The sequence below is a fragment of the Ctenopharyngodon idella genome, chromosome 12 (assembly GCF_019924925.1).
Source record: "Ctenopharyngodon idella isolate HZGC_01 chromosome 12, HZGC01, whole genome shotgun sequence".
Classification (NCBI taxonomy): Eukaryota; Metazoa; Chordata; class Actinopteri; order Cypriniformes; family Xenocyprididae; genus Ctenopharyngodon; species Ctenopharyngodon idella.
This window is the reverse complement of record NC_067231.1, coordinates 11,699,926-11,715,567: the sequence shown is the minus strand read 5'-3', so window position 1 is coordinate 11,715,567 and position 15,642 is coordinate 11,699,926. Positions and strand designations below refer to the sequence as shown.

The window sequence follows — 15,642 nt, the reverse complement described above, 5'->3', positions numbered from 1 at the left end:
TATGAGCATGTACAGCACTCAATACTTAGTTGGGGCTCCTTTTGCCTGAATTACTGCAGCAATGCGGCGTGGCATGGAGTCGATCAGTCTGTGGCACTGCTCAGGTGTTATAAGAGCCCAGGTTGCTCTGATAGTGGCCTTCAGCTCTTCTGCATTGTTGGGTCTGGCATATCGCATCTTCCTCTTCACAATACCCCATAGATTTTCTATGGGGTTAAGGTCAGGCGAGTTTGCTGGCCAATTAAGAACAGGGATACCATGGTCCTTAAACCAGGTACTGGTAGCTTTGGCACTGTGTGCAGGTGCCAAGTCCTGTTGGAAAATGAAATCTGCATCTCCCTGGTATACGGCTGCGTTGACCTTGGACCTCAGAAAACACAGTGGACCAACACCAGCAGATGACATGGCACCCCAAACCATCACTGACTGTGGAAACTTTACACTGGACCTCAAGCAACATGGATTGTGTGCCTCTCTTCTCTTCCTCCAGACTCTGGGACCCTGATTTCCAAAGGAAATGCAAAATTTACTTTCATCAGAGAACATAACTTTTGACCACTCAGCAGCAGTCCAGTCCTTTTTGTCTTTAGCCCAGGCGAGAGGCTTCTGACACTGTCTGTTGTTCAAGAGTGGCTTGACACAAGGAATGCGACAGCTGAAACCCATGTCTTGCATACGTCTGTGCGTAGTGGTTCTTGAAGCACTGACTCCAGCTGCAGTCCACTCTTTGTGAATCTCCCCCACGATTTTGAATGGGTTTTGTTTTACAATCCTCTCCAGGGTACGGTTATCCCTATTGCTTGTACACTTTTTTCTACCACATCTTTTCCTTCCCTTCGCCTCTCTATTAATGTGCCTGGACACAGAGCTCTGTGAACAGCCAGCCTCTTTTGCAATGACCTTTTGTGTCTTGCCCTCCTTGTGCAAGGTGTCAATGGTTGTCTTTTGGACAACTGTCAAGTCAGCAGTCTTCCCCATGATTGTGTAGCCTACAGAACTAGACTGAGAGACCGTTTAAAGGCCTTTGCAGGTGTTTTGAGTTAATTAGCTGATTAGAGTGTGGCACCAGGTGTCTTCAATATTGAACCTTTTCACAATATTCTAATTTTCTGAGATACTGAATTTGGGATTTTCCTTAGTTGTCAGTTATAATCATCAAAATTAAAAGAAATAAACATTTGAAATATATCAGTCTGTGTGTAATGAATGAATATAATATACAAGTTTCACTTTCTGAATGGAATTAGTGAAATAAATCAACTTTTTGATGATATTCTAATTATATGACCAGCACCTGTATAGCTTTATATAGCTTTATTTCAAAGTGAAGTTGAGAACATTATTTGGGACATGGAAGCTTGTCTAATTATTATTAGTGTTAATTGGGGTAGATCTATATGCATGAAAAACCATGTGGTTGAAAGATGATTAACATTTTAATGCACATAATAAAGTGTATAAACTATCTATAAAATCGCATCTTAATAAGATATGTTCACATCTGAAACACTTTAAAATGTTAACATATTCTTGAATTATTATTATTATTATTATTATTATTATTATTTTTTACATTTGTATTATTAGATATTCAAGTTAAAACCTAAAACTTACAGTACATTTGAAAGTGTAATCAGGCATTTTCTCTCAAAAAAATCCAGTCATCATTGGCACGCAATGAATCTTGTGATACTTTAGGCTGCAAAAGAAAATTATCCACTCAAAATGAAGAACGTATTTGTAGGGCACATTTGAAGAAGCTTTCGAATTGGGACAGTCTTCGTCGCGCCACTGTGATGCATTTGGCCTTCAAATGCAGCCTTCAAAGGATGCAGCCTCTGAATTGGGATACAGCTTAAGAAAACCAGGTCAACTAAGGTATTAACACAGAAACTAGAAACACAAAGATCATAGAACTAAACTAAAATCAGAGTAAGAGTCCCAAAACAGAACATATTCCTGACACTAGTGTATGAATTTAATAAGGTTATTTTGCTATCCAACATTGGAGTCTGACAGCCCCTCCCCGTCCAGTACGTAATTAAAGCTGTGTTAGTTGAATGAGGAAAATATTTTTATGTTTATATTTTTTAAATATTTTAAAATACAAGGGAAGAACAAAACACTAAACTTATTGAAGGTATTTATCTGACAAAATTATTTGCAAAAAAAGGAAAACTACAGCTGCAGGTTTTAGAAAAACAAAAAAGCTCACAGGAAAAAAGCATACATTAACAGCAACATAATCAGGTATTAATATTTCATTGGTCCACTCTTGTTTGTGTTCATAATTTCTTTGTATGACAGCTTGGCCAAAAATTATGTTGCACAATTTGGCATGTTTCATTTAGTTATCACAAATAAAACAATTGACTTCAAGCACAGCTATGCAATATGCTTACAAAATCTTTAACACATTTTTAATAATATTTAAATAAAGGGTGCACGTCAATCTTCCTATGCCAGACGTCACTTTTGGCCACTACTGTATGGCAGTTCATTGACTTTCCAATTGATCTTCAAACCATGCGGCAAAAGCGAGACACTTATCAAAATTTCGGGGCTTCCCTGGAGTAGAAAGGGATTCCACAGCATCAGTACTAATTTGTGATAATTTTGCACATTGCAAAGCCATTTTTAAATAAATTTAAATATTAAAATTTCAGTGTCTTAATTAAATGATTTTATTATAATAATTACATTAAATAAATGGTATGGTGCTGCTGTGACTTCACCCTTGCAGGCTCACTATTGACTGATTCAGTTGTTGAGGGCGGCCATTTTGGGTTGACATCATTGTAGTGCTTAATTTGCAACACTTAAAGGATTAGTTCACTTTCAAATGAAAATTACCCCAAGCTTTACTCACCCTCAAGCCATCCTAGGTGTATATGACTTTCTTCTTTCTGACGAAGACAATCAGAGAAATATTTATAAATATCCTGACGCATCCGAGCTTTATAATAGCAGTATGCATTAACAAACGAGTATGAACTGAAGAAAGTGTCCCCATCCACATCCATCCATCATAAACATATTCCACATGGCTCCGCAGGGTTAATAAAGGCCTTCTTAAGTGAAGCGAAGCGATGCATTTGTTTAAAAAAAAAAATCCATATTTAACAAGTTATGAAGTAAAATATGTAGCTTCCGCCAGACCGCTTTCCGTATTCAAATTACGGAAAAAACGGAACTGGCGTGAAAAAGTCTCTTGGAAAAGTCCTACTTTTTACTAAGAATTTTTTGACACTTAAGTCAAAGCTTAAGACTGTTCTTTAGAGCATTTCTGAGAAGTTTTATACACACAGGCCCTGAATCCTGACTGAAATTTTTCATAGATATCTTTTTTTTTTTTTTTTTTTGCAAGGAGTACAGTTGGGCCGGCACAACTTTTTCTAGTATTTTATGTTGCCTTCACGTGCTATCGTAAATTTCATAGTTCCCACTTCAGAAGTCGTGATTACGAGCTTGTTGCATTCAAGTGCTTTGTTGTCAGAATGAGCAGGAATCATGGAGGACACCCGGTTTATTCTTGCCTATTTATTTGGAAAATCTTATTAAAACCAAAATTATATTTAGTGTCCCATGCACTGACAACCATAAACATTCACAATGCTATCGAGATACTCTGCTTGCTGACAATTCTGTAATTTTGGTCAAATACAGCTATCACAAGACAAGATGATCTAGCTGTTGTGGGGGGAAAAAAACTAATAAATCATAACCGTCACAACAGTAGTTCTTCCATGTTTAACCCTCTGGGATCTAAGGATTTTTGAGGCCCTGGAGAAGTTTTGACATGCCCTGACATTTGTGCTTGTGTCAGTTGTTTATAAACATTAATGGCATTAAACGTGTCATTACACTGTATTCAGCACGAACTAGGCTACCATAATATGTGAGCAACATGTATGTACATTTTTGTATTTTTGAGAGAATAACGTTTATGCTTGGTTATTGAAAAAACAAAAAATATAAGTCACTGAAATAATGCCTCAAAACACATACTTAATATGTGTTCACAAGACTTGAGGGTTGTAGACTAGAGTTTTTGCTTCAAAATGATGTAAAAATGATCCTGCCTACTCGTTCATATAAAACAATATATTGATTTAAATTTTGTAAGACACTTATTATCTTCATGAATAATGCTGTGATTCACACCTGAGAACAAAGACCCACATAATGACCCACATAATGACCCACATAATGACCCACATAATGAGCCCTTTCAGTTAGGTAGGCTATGTGAGAGGAAACTAAAGAATCAAAGTACAAAGTAATTTTTTTTTTTTTTTTTTGTGGTTTATTTAGAATATAGTTAACAACATAATGAGACATTTTGCATAAATGAGGGCACATTTTGAATTTTCAGTTTTACCTTGAAATAAATAATGTTCAAAGCTATAAGTGATCAGACATGGACAAACGCACTCCGTCCAAGTTGCAGCTCAAGATATCAAAGATATAAGTGAACATCACTTACCTGGCATTCCAAGGTTTTTGGTGTTTCACTGGAGGAAAAAAAAAAACCTTTCCTGCTTCCAGTCAGTGATCTCACCATTATATTCATTCAGAATGTCCAGTGTGGGCCAATATCTGATTATTTGATTCTCAAATCTGTGAGATAATAGAAAAAACCCTCTTTGAGCATGCTGATAACTAATGATATTAACTATTGTATTAACATGATTTTTGTGATCTCATGCATGCATGTATTATTGCACATCATGTGAAGAAAATTTTGTATAGGCCTATTATATTTTAAATTATGTATAGTACCGGTCAAAAGATTGGACACATTGCTATTTTTAACGTTTTTGAAAGAAGTCTCATGATCATCAAGCTTATGTTTATTTTAACAAAAATACAGAAACAAAAACCGCAATATTGTGAAATATTATCACAATTTAAATTAATGGTTTTCTATTTGAATATACTTTAAAATATAATTTATTTCTGTGATGCAAAGCTGAATTTTCATCATTGTGAACAAGCTTCATTGATGTGGCACTTTACATAGTGGCTATTTTACGGGCGGCGTTGACTGCTTACATTGATAAAATTGCCTCAGAATTTGCGTCTGAATAGCGCACGCTCCGTGGGCGTGGTCGCATTAGTAGGTAATGAGATGACTCGTGAACGACTGACATCTCTCTATTTTCAAACAGATTACATAAGCAGGGAATGTTTGTTTTTGATTTGACTTACATGATTTAAAACCTGACATTTCAATGTTTCTTTGGACATATGTCTAATGTTTGTGTGATTAGTATTCACTAAGTTACAGTTCATTTTCTGAGGACTATCAGATTGGACTTCATTCAGAGAAAGACTGCAGCTCACGCATCATGTTAGTTTACTTTATTTTGCAAAAAGCACAACATTTAGTTTTTACTGTGTACACAAATAAAAGAAGACATTCTATAGTTTTAATTGATTTATTTTTTTGTCTCTATAACAAAAAAAATGACAGAGTATTTTAAGTTGATTTTGCTACTATGTGGAAAAAATCCAGCAAGATGCGTTTCCCGACCTTTAAGTGTTAAAGTTTATGGCACGCCAATCTCGGGAATTTGGGTATCAAAATTATTTCTGAACTTCCCGATGGTAAACACGACATGAGAGGGCGTTCATTAGGGTGGCCCTTATTTTTGGACTTCTGAAATCTTCTGCTCTCACCCATCCATTCAACTCTCCTTCATGAGAAATGGAAACAAACCAAATTTCGCTGAGATTGGAGTACGTTTAGGGTGTGCTCAACAACATTGAAATTCTGTCTTAATGACCATAACAGCACATAATTAATAATTATACAAGACCATTTGTAAACAGTGAATTAGGTTAAAAACGAGAACACAGAACAGTGTTGTTAGTCTTAAAAAGTTCAGTTACAATGCTGCTGATGAGAACAGATCTTTGAAAAATTGCGATCTGATCTAGATCATGATGACAGTCTGACATATCCTTCAGCCACAAAGTTCTTGCAGACGTAAAAGCAGAATGTTAAAAAATTGAAATCAATGTACTGTAAAGAATGTGAACTTAGAACAAAACTGACATCTGATCTAGATATTCATGACGATCCATCCAACATTCTTCTTTGTTTTTCTGGTGTGTCTCACTCGTTCGCCTCTTGTTCTTCTTCAAGGCCTCCCATTTTCCTACAAGGTCTTCGAACTTCTTCACAGTGTGCTTAAAAGGCCTTATGGGAATGCGGGCCTTTTCCCAAAAGTCTTGGACCTCCTTCATGGTCTGCACTGCTATACCTTTTTTCCCATTTGGTGCAGATATACTTGAACATTGACAATGATAGGGGAAAGTGACATGTGAAGGCCAAGTATGGTAACCCATACTCGGAATTTGTCCTCTGTATGTAACCCATCCAAGTTAGTGCACACACATTAGGTTTGCAGTGTGTGTGTGTGTGTGTGTGTGTTCACTACTCACTGCGAACAATGGACTACACACCACACAAACCCGGAGCAGTGGGCAGCCATTATGCTGTGGCACTTGGGGAGCGATTAAGGGTTAGGTGCCTTGCTCAAGCGCACCTCAGTTATTTCCTGTCGGTGCTGGAAAAAAACCTTTGGGTTACCCGTCGGACACGCTAACCATTAGGCCATGACTGCCCCCACGGAAAATTGGTGATAAAGACTCTTTCTTGCTTTCAAGCAAGTATATTTTATCCTGGTTACGCAAAGTGGCCATCTGATATCAGAAACAGTCAAAATTTTAACAGTAAAAGAAACCTTCACTAATATCTCCAATCAGATGTCAAGTACCTGTTGATAAAAAGATGCATGCTTTGCATACCCTAAATGACAAATTATCTGGATGAAATTGTGCATACATTACTTACTTTTAGTGGAGAAACAAATGAGGGGGTGAGAGGTTAACATTTCCAAAAAAAAAAATTTACCACCCAATAATGGCCACCCTAGCGTTCATGTGCAATTTTTACCTAGAAAACTCGTATTTACGTTAACTCCAATAGCATGTGAAGGCAGCATTAGACATAAATGGAAGATTTGAAATGGGTCTGTAATTTGCTATTAAATTTGGATCTAATTGTGGTTTTTTTAATGAGAGGCTTAATAACTGCCAGCTTGAACGGTCTTGGGACGTGACCTAGAGATAAAGACGAGTTAATAATATTCAGAAGAGATTCAGATATTCAGAACTCTTTCCATGGTTTAGTGGGCATTGGATCTAATAAACATGTTGTTGGTTTAGATGCAATGATAAGTTTATTTAGCTCTTCCTGTAATATAGTCATGTCTAGTTTGGGTTTTGTTTGTGTTCATGTCTAGCTTTGTTTGTGTAATCTGCTGTTTGGTGAGTGTTAGTTTATGTCAAGTCAAGTCAAGATTAGTCAAGTCTTTGTTTATTTTCTAGATATTTATGTTAAATAAACTGCACTTGGGTTCTTCAAGCTTGCTTCCAGTGGAATATGTTACAGAATGCTAGACCGATGACAATGGACCCAGCAGTTTTCTTGTTTACTTGCAGCCCTTAAGGACATTTTTTAACATGGTTTAGATGAACACCTTGCTTATCTAATGCCAGACAATACCTCTCACTGGACTCTGGTTAAATACATTGACTTTGCACTCTTATTGAGTGGTTCTTCCTTTACTTTGGATTTTGTGGATGAGGAGCCCTGCAATCCCATAGTACCCTCCACGCCAGAGCCTGCTCACGTCATGCCTGCCAGGTCAGTACCTGTTCACTTCATGCCTGCCAAGCCAGAGCCTGTTCATGTCATGCCTGCTAAGCCAGAGACCGTTCGTGTCATGTCTGCCAAGCCAGAACCTGCTCACATCATGTCTACCAAGTGAGAGCCTGTTCACGTCATGCCTGCCAAACCTGCGTTTCTTCACGTCATGTCTACCAAGCCAGAGCCTGTTCATGTCATGCCTGCCATGTCAAAGCCTCATCACATCCAGGCCTCAATGCCACAGACAAGTCACGTCAGGGCTCTTCAACCAACGCTTCTAATTGTTGTGGCCCCATACCAATGACCACCAAGCCAGTGTCTTCAGACAAGATGGCTGCCATGCCTGAGCCCTCAGCCAAGATGGCTGCCATGCCTGAGACCTTAACCAAGAAGGCCGCCACACCAGAACCTCGTCATGCCACGGCCGCCACGCCAGAGCCTCTCCACGTCATGGCCGCCACGCCAGAGCCTCTCCACGTCATGGCCGCCACGCCAGAGTCTCTCCACGTTATGGCCGCCTCGCCAGAGCCTCTCCACGTCATGGCCGCCTCGCCACGTCATGGCCGCCTCGCCAGAGCCTCTCCACGTCATGGCCGCCTCGCCAGAGCCTCTCCACGTCATGGCCGCCTCGCCAGAGCCTCTCCACGTCATGGCCGCCACGCCACAGCCTCTCCACATCATGGCCGCCACGCCAGAGCCTCTCCACGTCATGGTCGCCACGCCAGAGCCTCTCCACGTCATGGCTGCCATGCCATTGCCTCTCCATGTCATGAATGTTATGCCAGAGTCAAGTCACCCCATGACCACTCATGTTTCCCCTAAGGACTTTTTTGGGGAGACGATGGGTACCAAATTCCAGTGGATACGGAGTTTGGCCACCACTGCTCCATGATCCAGGTCTGCCAGTGCACCAGGACCCTCTGCTCCACGGCCCAGGTCCACCAGTGCACCAGGACCCTCTGCTTCATGGCCCAGGTCCACCAGTGCACCAGAACCTTCTGCTCCATGGCCCAGGTCCACCATTGCTTCACTGCCCTGGTCTGCCATTGCTTCATGGCCCTGGTCCACCCATGCTCCACGTCCTCTTCATGGGCCTGGCCCGCCATCCCTCCCCCAGGACCGCCTCTGCTCCACTGTCCTCCGGGACTATATTTCTAGTTTTGGTTTCATTGGGCATCAGGAGCCGCCCATAGAGGGGGGATCTGTCATGTATAGTTTTGGGTTTTGTTTGTGTTCATGACTTTTATTTTGTATTCATGCTCACTGTCATGGTTCCTGTTGTCATGTGGTTCCCTTGTTGATGTGTCTTGTTCTCTTTGGTTCCCTTGTCTGTCATGTTCTCATTGGTTCATTGTCTTGAGTGTTCACAGGTTTTCTTGTTTGTCATTAGTATCTGTGTATAAATAGCCCTCATGTTACCATGGTATCTTGTCTAGCTTTGTGTAACCTTGTTAGACAAAGCTTTGTGACAAGTTTGTCAAGTCAAGTTTAGTCAAGTCTTTGTTTTGTTCATTTTAATGTAAATAAACTGCACTTGGGTTCTTCAAGCTCACCTCCAGTGGAAAAACGTTACACCTATAGTTGTAAAGCACTGCAATTGCTTTTGAGGGGCGATAATTGACGCTGAATCATACAAGATGTCAAAGGTTGTACATTTACAATTGTATTTCTGATGCTTTCGATTTTCTCAGTGAAGAAATTCATAAAGTCATTACTACTAAGTCGCTGTTACAACGCATTTGCAGCGCTAGCTTGTTAACTTGTTAACAGTCTCTCGCGCGCTCCTTTTTCAACGCGTTCTTCAAACAGCTGTGGTAAGTCGGATCAGTCTACAAACACGGTGAGTCATGTCATCCTCTCCCAGCATTGCTACCTGTTCCATTTGCCACATGTTTACCATAGCTCTCTCTGTCAGCGACGAGGGATTTACATGTCATAAATGTAGGGAAATAGTCAGGCTGACAGAGAGAATCTCAGAATTAGAGACACGCATCCAAACTTTAATTGAGGATAGTAAGAATGCAAGGGCTTCAGATACTGTTTTGGATGCGACTAACTTAGTGAACTCTGTACATTGTTCGGTTCCGGCTGTAGAGCCCGCGCAGCAGGGCACTTGGGTAACGGTGAGGCGGCCTAGCCGCGGAAAACACCACTCTTCCATTCCAATAAGAACATCAAACAGGTTCTCCCCACTCAGTGATACACCCACTGAGAATCCTGCTGAAAGTGCCCTAGTTATTGGCGATTCTATTACACGGAACGTGAAAATAGAGACACCAGCCACCATAGTCACATGTTTGCCGGGAGCCAGAGCACCTGACATCAAAGCAAATTAAAAAATGCTGGCTAATGCTAATCGTAAATACTCTAAGATTATTATTCACGTCGGCACTAATGATGTTCGACTTCGCCAGTCGGAGATCACTAAAATTAACATTAAAGAGGTGTGTGAACTCGCAAGTACAATGTCAGGAGAAGTAATTTGCTCTGGCCCCCTTCCTGTTCGTCGGAGTGATGAGATAGTTAGTAGATTATCATCACTCAATGGCTGGCTGTCTAAGTGGTGTCCGCAAAATAATATAGGTTTCATAGACAATTGGAAAAGTTTTTGGGGCAGACCTGACCTGTTAAAAAGAGATGGTATTCATCCCTCCCGGGATGGTGCTGCTCTTCTCTCTAGTAATATGGCACATAGTCTTAGAACTGGAACATGACAAACTGGGGCCCAGGTCAGAAAGCAGACAGACTGGCTAAACCGACCGTCTGCTAGCTGCCTCATGTTACAGAAGTCAGAAAATTCAGATAACTCCCAACACATAGAAACTCTTACACCTAGATATTTTCAAATAGAGACTGTGTCTGTACCCCGAATTAGTAAAAACAAAAAACTTCCAAACCCATTTAATGGTAAAAATTTAATTGATGTTCAACAAATAAAAAATAGAAATAATAATGCTAAACAAATGATAAAACTCGGGTTGTTAAATATTAGATCCCTTTCTTCAAAATCACTTATTGTTAATGATATTATCAAAGATAATAATCTAGATGTGCTGTGTTTGACAGAAACTTGGCTAAAACCGGACGATTACATTACTTTAAATGAGTCTAGTCCTCAAGGTTATGATTATCGACACAATGCCCATCAGAAAGGCAAAGGGGGAGGTGTTGCTGTAATCTATAGTAATATTTACAGTATTAGTCAGAAGTCTTTCAAATATAATTCCTTCGAAACTATGGTACTTTACGTAACATTATGTAAGTTGACATTTGTGCTGGCTACTGTATACAGGCCACCAGGACACAATACAGACTTTATCAAAGAATTTGCTGACTTTCTATCAGAGTTAGTACTAGCTGCAGATAAAGTCCTTGTTGTTGGTGATTTTAATATCCATGTAGATAATAAAAAAGACGCATTAGGATTGGCATTTGCAGATATTCTAAACTCTATTGGTGTTAGACAACATGTGTCAGGACCCACTCATTGTCGTAATCATACTTTAGATCTAATATTGTCACATGGAATCGATATCGATGCTGTTGAAATTCTGCAGCAGAGTGACGACATCTCAGATCATTATCTAGTCTCGTGTATACTACATTTAGTCAAGGCGGCTAAACTGCCTCCATGCCATAAATATGGTAGAACCATCACTTCTACCACTAAAGATTGCTTTATAAATAATCTTCCTGATCATTTTCATCGCCTTAGCATACCAGACATAGAAGACCTCGATGTTGCAACAGAAACTATTGCCTCTGTCTTTTCCAGCACATTAGACTCAGTTGCTCCTTTGCGTTTAAAAAAGATTAAGGAAATTAATCCAATGCCATGGTACAATGAGCACACTCGGGCCCTAAAGTTAGCAGCCAGAAAAATGAAGCGCAGCTGGAAGAAATCAAAACTAGAAGTATTTCGTATTTCGTGGAGAGAGAGAATGATTGAGTACAGAAAGGCCTTAAAATCTGCTAGATCTGCCTATTTTTCAAAACTCTTAGAAGAAAATAAACACAACCCTAGGTATTTATTTGATACAGTGGCTAAATTAACAAGAAATAAAGCTTCAACTTCTGATGTTTCCAAACAGCACAGCAGTAATGACTTTATGAACTTCTTTACTTGCAAGATTGATAATATTAGAGAAAAAATAATAACCATGCAACCGTCTACTACAGTATTGTGTCAGATAGTGCATTGTAGTGTCCCTGAGGAAAAATTCAATTCATTTACTGCTTTAGGAGAGGAAGAATTGTCTAAACTTGTTAAATTATCAAAATCAACAACATGTATGTTAGACCCTATACCGACTAAGCTATTGAAAGAAATGCTTCCAGAGGTCATAGATCCTCTTCTCAATATCGTCAATTCATCTTTATCATTAGGATATGTACCAAAAACTTTTAAGCTGGCTATTATTAAACCTCTTATTAAAAAACCACAACTTGATCCTAGAGAATTAGTCAATTACAGGCCGATCTCAAATCTCACTTTTCTGTCAAAAATACTAGAAAAGGCAGTATCATCACAACTATGTTCCTTTTTAGAAAGAAATGGTATCTGTGAGGATTTCCAGTCAGGATTTAGACCGTACCATAGTACTGAGACTGCTCTCATTAGAGTTACTAATGATTTGCTCTTATCATCAGATTGTGGTTGTATCTCTCTATTAGTGTTACTGGATCTTAGTGCTGCATTTGACACTACTGATCACAATATTCTTTTAAATAGACTTGAAAATTATGTTGGCATTAGTGGAATTGCATTGTCATGGTTCAAATCATACTTATCTGACCGTTATCAGTTTGTAGTAGTAAACGAAGACATGTCATATCGATCACAAGTTCAATATGGAGTACCACAAGGCTCAGTACTAGGACCGTTGCTGTTCACTCTGTACATGCTACCCTTGGGAGATATCATTAGGAAGCATGGCGTTAGTTTTCACTGTTACGCTGATGATACTCAGCTCTATATTTCTTCGCGCCCTGACGAAACTTACCAATTCACAAAATTAACGGAATGCATAGCTGATATAAAAAATTGGATGACCAGTAATTTCCTACTACTAAATTCAGAAAAAACAGAGATTCTAATTTTTGGACCAAAAACTTCTTCACGTAATAACCTAGAATATTGTCTAACACTTGATGGCTGCTCTGTTAAGTCTTCGTCGTCAGTTAGGAACCTGGGTGTGCTCTTTGATACCAATCTTTCATTTGAAGGCCATGTTCCTAGCATCTGTAAAATTGCATTCTTCCTTCTTAAAAATATATCTAAACTACGACATATGCTCTCAATGAAAAATGCAGAACAGTTAGTTCATGCGTTCATGACCTCAAGGCTAGATTACTGTAATGCTCTACTGGGTGGTTGTTCTGCTCGCCTGATAAATAAACTACAGCTCGTACAAAATGCAGCAGCTAGAGTTCTTACTAGTACCAGGAAGTATGACCATATTAGCCCAGTTCTGTCAACACTGCATTGGCTTCCTGTTAAACATCGTATAGATTTTAAAATCTTGCTAATTACTTACAAAGCACTAAATGGTTTAGCTCCCCAGTACCTGAGCGAGCTCCTAATTCATTATAGTCCTTCACGTCTATTGCGATCTCAGAATTCAGGCCAGCTGATAATACCTAGAATATCAAAATCAACTGCAGGTGGTAGATCCTTCTCCTATTTGGCACCTAAACTCTGGAACAATCTTCCTAGCATTGTTCGGGAAACAGACACACTCTGTCAGTTTAAATCTAGACTAAAAACACATCTCTTTAACCTGGCATACACATAACACATTACCAATTTATATTTTCAAATCCGTTAAAGGATTATTAGGCTGCATAAATTAGGTCAGCCGGAACCGGGAACACTTCCTATAACACCTGATGTACTCGTTACATCAGAAGAAGAATGGCATCTACGCTAATATTAGTCTTTCTGTTTATCCCGAGGTTCACCGTAGTCAACCGGATCCGGGCCGTATCCAGGTGAGACCAAGGACCTGCACCTTGACACGACCACAACGCAGCTCTGACGTATCAGCAGAGATTGAGTCAACTAGATCATCCACTGTGAGGGCCTCATCGACACGACAGCCACGACACAGTTCCTCAACAACCGTCCATACCGGCGTGATCCTCAATACGATCCTCAATTGGATGGAACTGAAATAAATGCTTTTAATGTTGCGATCCTATTGGACTTATGATAGCAACCTGAATTGTAACAAAGCACTGTTGGCCAGAGGAGAACTGGCACCCCGACTAAGCCTGGTTTCTCCTAAGGTTTTTTTCTCCATTTTAACACCAATTTGCCACTTGTCTGCCACCTGATGTCACCTGATGGAGTTTGGGTTCCTTGCCGCTGTCGCCTCTGGCTTGCTTAGTTGGGGACACTTGACATTTGACTTGACATTTGATATTCAACAGTGCTTTGATCTGCCTGCATTGACACTATTCTTTAAGAGCTGCTGTGCAGCCAAACAATGTACCAGTTATCAATGTAAAGCTGCTTTGACACAATCTACATTGTAAAAAGCGCTATATAAATAAAGGTGACTTGACTTGACTTGACTAAGCTGTAAGGGAATATTTTGTTCTGGTGATGTCTGTTTATTTGTTAATCTAGCCACTGTACTAAACAAGAACCTTGGATTGTTTTGGTTATTTTCTATGAGTTTGCGGAGATGCTCAGTCCTGGCTGCTTTTAGAGCCTTTTTATAATGGGAAGTGCCTTCTTTCCACGCAGTTCTATAGACCTCTGATCGAGTTTGTCTCCATTTTCTCTTTAGATTACGAGATAGCGTGGGTAATACTGTTGTACCATGGTGCAGTACTTTTCTCTCTAACCTTTTTTAATCTGATGGGTGCAACAGTTTTTAATGTACTAGAGAACATGTTGCCCATACTGCTAGTCATTTCTTCAAGTTCATTTGTGTGTTTGGGTTCCCTGAGCAGCTGAGACAGATCAGGTAGGTTATTTGTGAATCTATCTATAGTTGTCACCTAGTCAATAACACAGTGCAACATGGCAAATTTCAGCTGTACGTAGTATGTACGTTACAAGGTAGTGATCAGTGACGTCATTTTGCGGTAGAATTTCTATATTAGTAGGATTGGTTCCATGCGGTATAAATGAATCTAGTGTATGATTAAAACGGTGAATAAGTCTAGTGATGTTTTGCTTGACCCCAAAGGAGTTTAGTAAATCTGTAAACACAGCCCTTAATGCATCATTTGTATTGTCTACATGAATGTTAAAATCTCCAACAATCAGCGCTTTATCGACGTTGACCAATAGGTCTAAGAGAAAATCTGCAAACTCCTTTAGGAAATCAGCATAGGGCCCTGGAGGTCTATAAATGGTAGCCAAATCAAGAGATAGTAGGGACTTTTTCTTATATCTGAGATTGTAACATTTAGCACAAGCACTTCAAACTAATTAAACCTGTGTCCTGTTTTCTGAGTTAAGAACATTAAGAATATTAAGAATATTAGTACTTATAAAGCCAACTTTTTTAAAACTACCGACTTTTTATATCCCCTGTAGAGTGTGCCTTTGAGCTCGTTATTATAATAGGAATATAAAACAGACTATATCAGTTTATTTTTTCCTCATGGAATATTGAAAATTCTGTCTGTCATTACAGGAAACACAGATGATAGATATCCATTGTTTAGATCTGGTGACATGGACATGGACACAAATGTAAGTAATGTTTTTTGTCCCTCAGTGACTTGATTATGTTATTCATTGAAAAAATAGCATAAAATAATTGTTTGTCAAATTGACAAAAAAATAAATAAATAAATAAATAAATTGCAGCTTTTTAAACACACGGTGTTTTCTGCACAGATAAATGAGCATGCCTGCAGTGGAAAAGTAAATATGTTAAGTTAACAGCATTCTCACAACTTTA

At 39.2% G+C, this 15,642-nt stretch overlaps 1 protein-coding gene across 5 annotated transcripts in view; it reads left to right on the top strand.

Annotated features, from left to right (window-relative positions):
- Nucleotides 1-15,642, top strand: part of LOC127523552 (kelch domain-containing protein 1-like) — an 83,316-nt gene that overhangs the window by 43,215 nt on the left and 24,459 nt on the right. For all 5 annotated transcript variants that reach the window (XM_051914352.1, XM_051914350.1, XM_051914351.1 and 2 more), the window contains exon 8: nucleotides 15,373-15,431. In XM_051914352.1, the coding sequence (XP_051770312.1) occupies nucleotides 15,373-15,431 (59 nt within the window). The remainder of the gene's footprint in view (nucleotides 1-15,372; nucleotides 15,432-15,642) is intronic.